This window comes from Chaetura pelagica, unplaced genomic scaffold (assembly GCF_000747805.2).
Source record: "Chaetura pelagica isolate M959 unplaced genomic scaffold, ChaPel_1.0 scaffold590, whole genome shotgun sequence".
In the NCBI taxonomy this organism is placed as follows: domain Eukaryota; kingdom Metazoa; phylum Chordata; class Aves; order Apodiformes; family Apodidae; genus Chaetura; species Chaetura pelagica.
In genome coordinates this window covers 185,894-187,869 of record NW_009951804.1, presented here as the reverse complement: position 1 = coordinate 187,869, position 1,976 = coordinate 185,894, and the positions used below count along the sequence as shown (strand labels likewise).

At 51.4% G+C, this 1,976-nt stretch overlaps 1 protein-coding gene across 1 annotated transcript in view; it reads left to right on the top strand.

The window, feature by feature from the left end:
* Positions 1–1,976, top strand: part of LOC104397813 (schlafen family member 11-like) — a 13,222-nt gene that overhangs the window by 1,274 nt on the left and 9,972 nt on the right. Inside the window, 1 exon segment of the mRNA XM_010007827.1 lies at positions 251–898. Coding sequence (XP_010006129.1) covers positions 251–898 — 648 coding nt within the window.

Below are 1,976 nucleotides of genomic sequence, written 5' to 3'. Positions count from 1 at the left end.
CTGAGGGAGAGTGAGGGGCAGGTTTACAGCTTCCAGCAGCAGGGCCTGGGGCGGTACCTGGAGCAGAGCCTGAGGGGCTGCCTCGGCTGCTCCGAGACCAGCCAGTACTTCACCTGGGTGCAGCACCAGCCTCACGTGCTGCTTTTTGTGAAAACGTGGAGCTGTGGAGATGCAGAGCAGAGAAGTGCAGCCACGAAACCGCGGATCTGCAGCCTGAGCACCGGGTTGTCCCGCAGGTCTTTCTCTTCAGTTGTCACCATGACTCCAGGTGATACTGCTGACTTTCTGAGGAGGAAGGCAAGCTGGGCCAAGCACCTTGATGGGGATGGGCCAAGGGCCAAGAAAGCTCTGCTGAATTCTGATGGGGGAGCAGAGAAGACCCCTCAGACCATCGAAGAGGCCGTCACCAGGTTTTTAAAGAGAGACAGACTGATGGCTGGAGAGGTCCTGGGTTTCACAGAGACCACGTGTATTGAATTTAAGAACTTCTCTACAAGTTGTATTTTGAAATACATTAACAAAAGCCTTCCAAAGTATGTCTCTGCCTTCGGAAACACTGAGGGAGGGTATTTATTTTACGGAGTGGATGACAACAGGACAGTCATTGGAACCCATAATGTGCAGAAGGAAGCTTTACAAAAAGCAGTCGCTGACACCATCGGCTCCCTGACCATCCATCACTTCTGTGGCTCCCAGGCTGGAGTGCAGTTCCAGACTTACATCCAGAGTGTTTATGACTCAGGAGGGACATGGCAGGGCTACGTGTGCACCATCAGGGTTGAGCCATCCTGCTGCCCTGTTTTCCATGATGACCCTGAATCCTGGAAGGTGACGAATGGCAGGATCGAAAGGCTGAGCCTCAGAGAGTGGGTGGAGCTGATGACAGCTGCAGACCCAGGTAAAATCTATGTCTGTGTTAGTGCCAACTGCCTTCCTGCCTCGGTTTGTAAGCTTTGAGGAGGAAGGGCTCACTTTTGTGCTGTGCTCTCACCAAACCTGGAGAAGGTGGTGCAGTCACAGGGTGAGGGAACCGCAACTGGGCTCCAGAGCTGCCACGGGTTGACTCAGGATCAGCAGCTCAACCAGGGACAACAATGCTCTGGATCCCCTCCCACCCAGTTGGGGAAAGGAGAGACATGATTGGGAGAGAGACTTTCCAGATTGAAAATTAGACAGCTTTAATTAAACACTAATGATAAAAGAAAAGATGTACAATTATATACAAGTTCAGGAATGTGCAAACCCCTCTTGCCTCCCCCCATCCCCACAGCTCCCCCAGCATCTCCTGAGCTGTGAGCAGCCCCAAAATGCCCCAGAGCTGCCAGAGAGAGGGCAGAGTAGCCAGGAGCTGAGGGGAGAGTGATGAGGGGCAGGGATGCACAGGCCTGGGGATCAACAGGGATGGATGGATGGATGGATGGATGGATGGATGGATGGATGGATGGATGGATGGATGGATGGATGGATGGATGGATGGATGGATGGATGGATGGATGGATGGATGGATGGATGGATGGATGGATGGATGGATGGATGGATGGATGGATGGATGGATGGATGGATGGATGGATGGATGGATGGATGGATGGATGGATGGATGGATGGATGGAGTCCTCCCTGGGCACTAGCCATGGTTGGGAGAGAAGGAGAGAAGCAGCAGGAAGGGGCTTGGCTTCCATGATCTCTGACCTCACACAGAGCTTATGTAGATACATGGAATGGAATATTTTGAACAATTTGCTGTCCATCTAGTCCATTCCTCCCTATGGGGGTGTTGCAGATACAACTGAGGCCACAGAGCAAAATTCCCTTGGTCTCTCAGCAGTAACATGAACATTTCAGTGTTATCAGTCCACTCGCTGGAAAACTTGCTGTGCTACTTGAAAAGAGAGCTCACTGAAGAAAAAAATATCAGGAAAAAGAAAATTGCCTTCTTTCTGGCTCAAACCAGGACAAACAGAAAAGCCTTTTGTGAA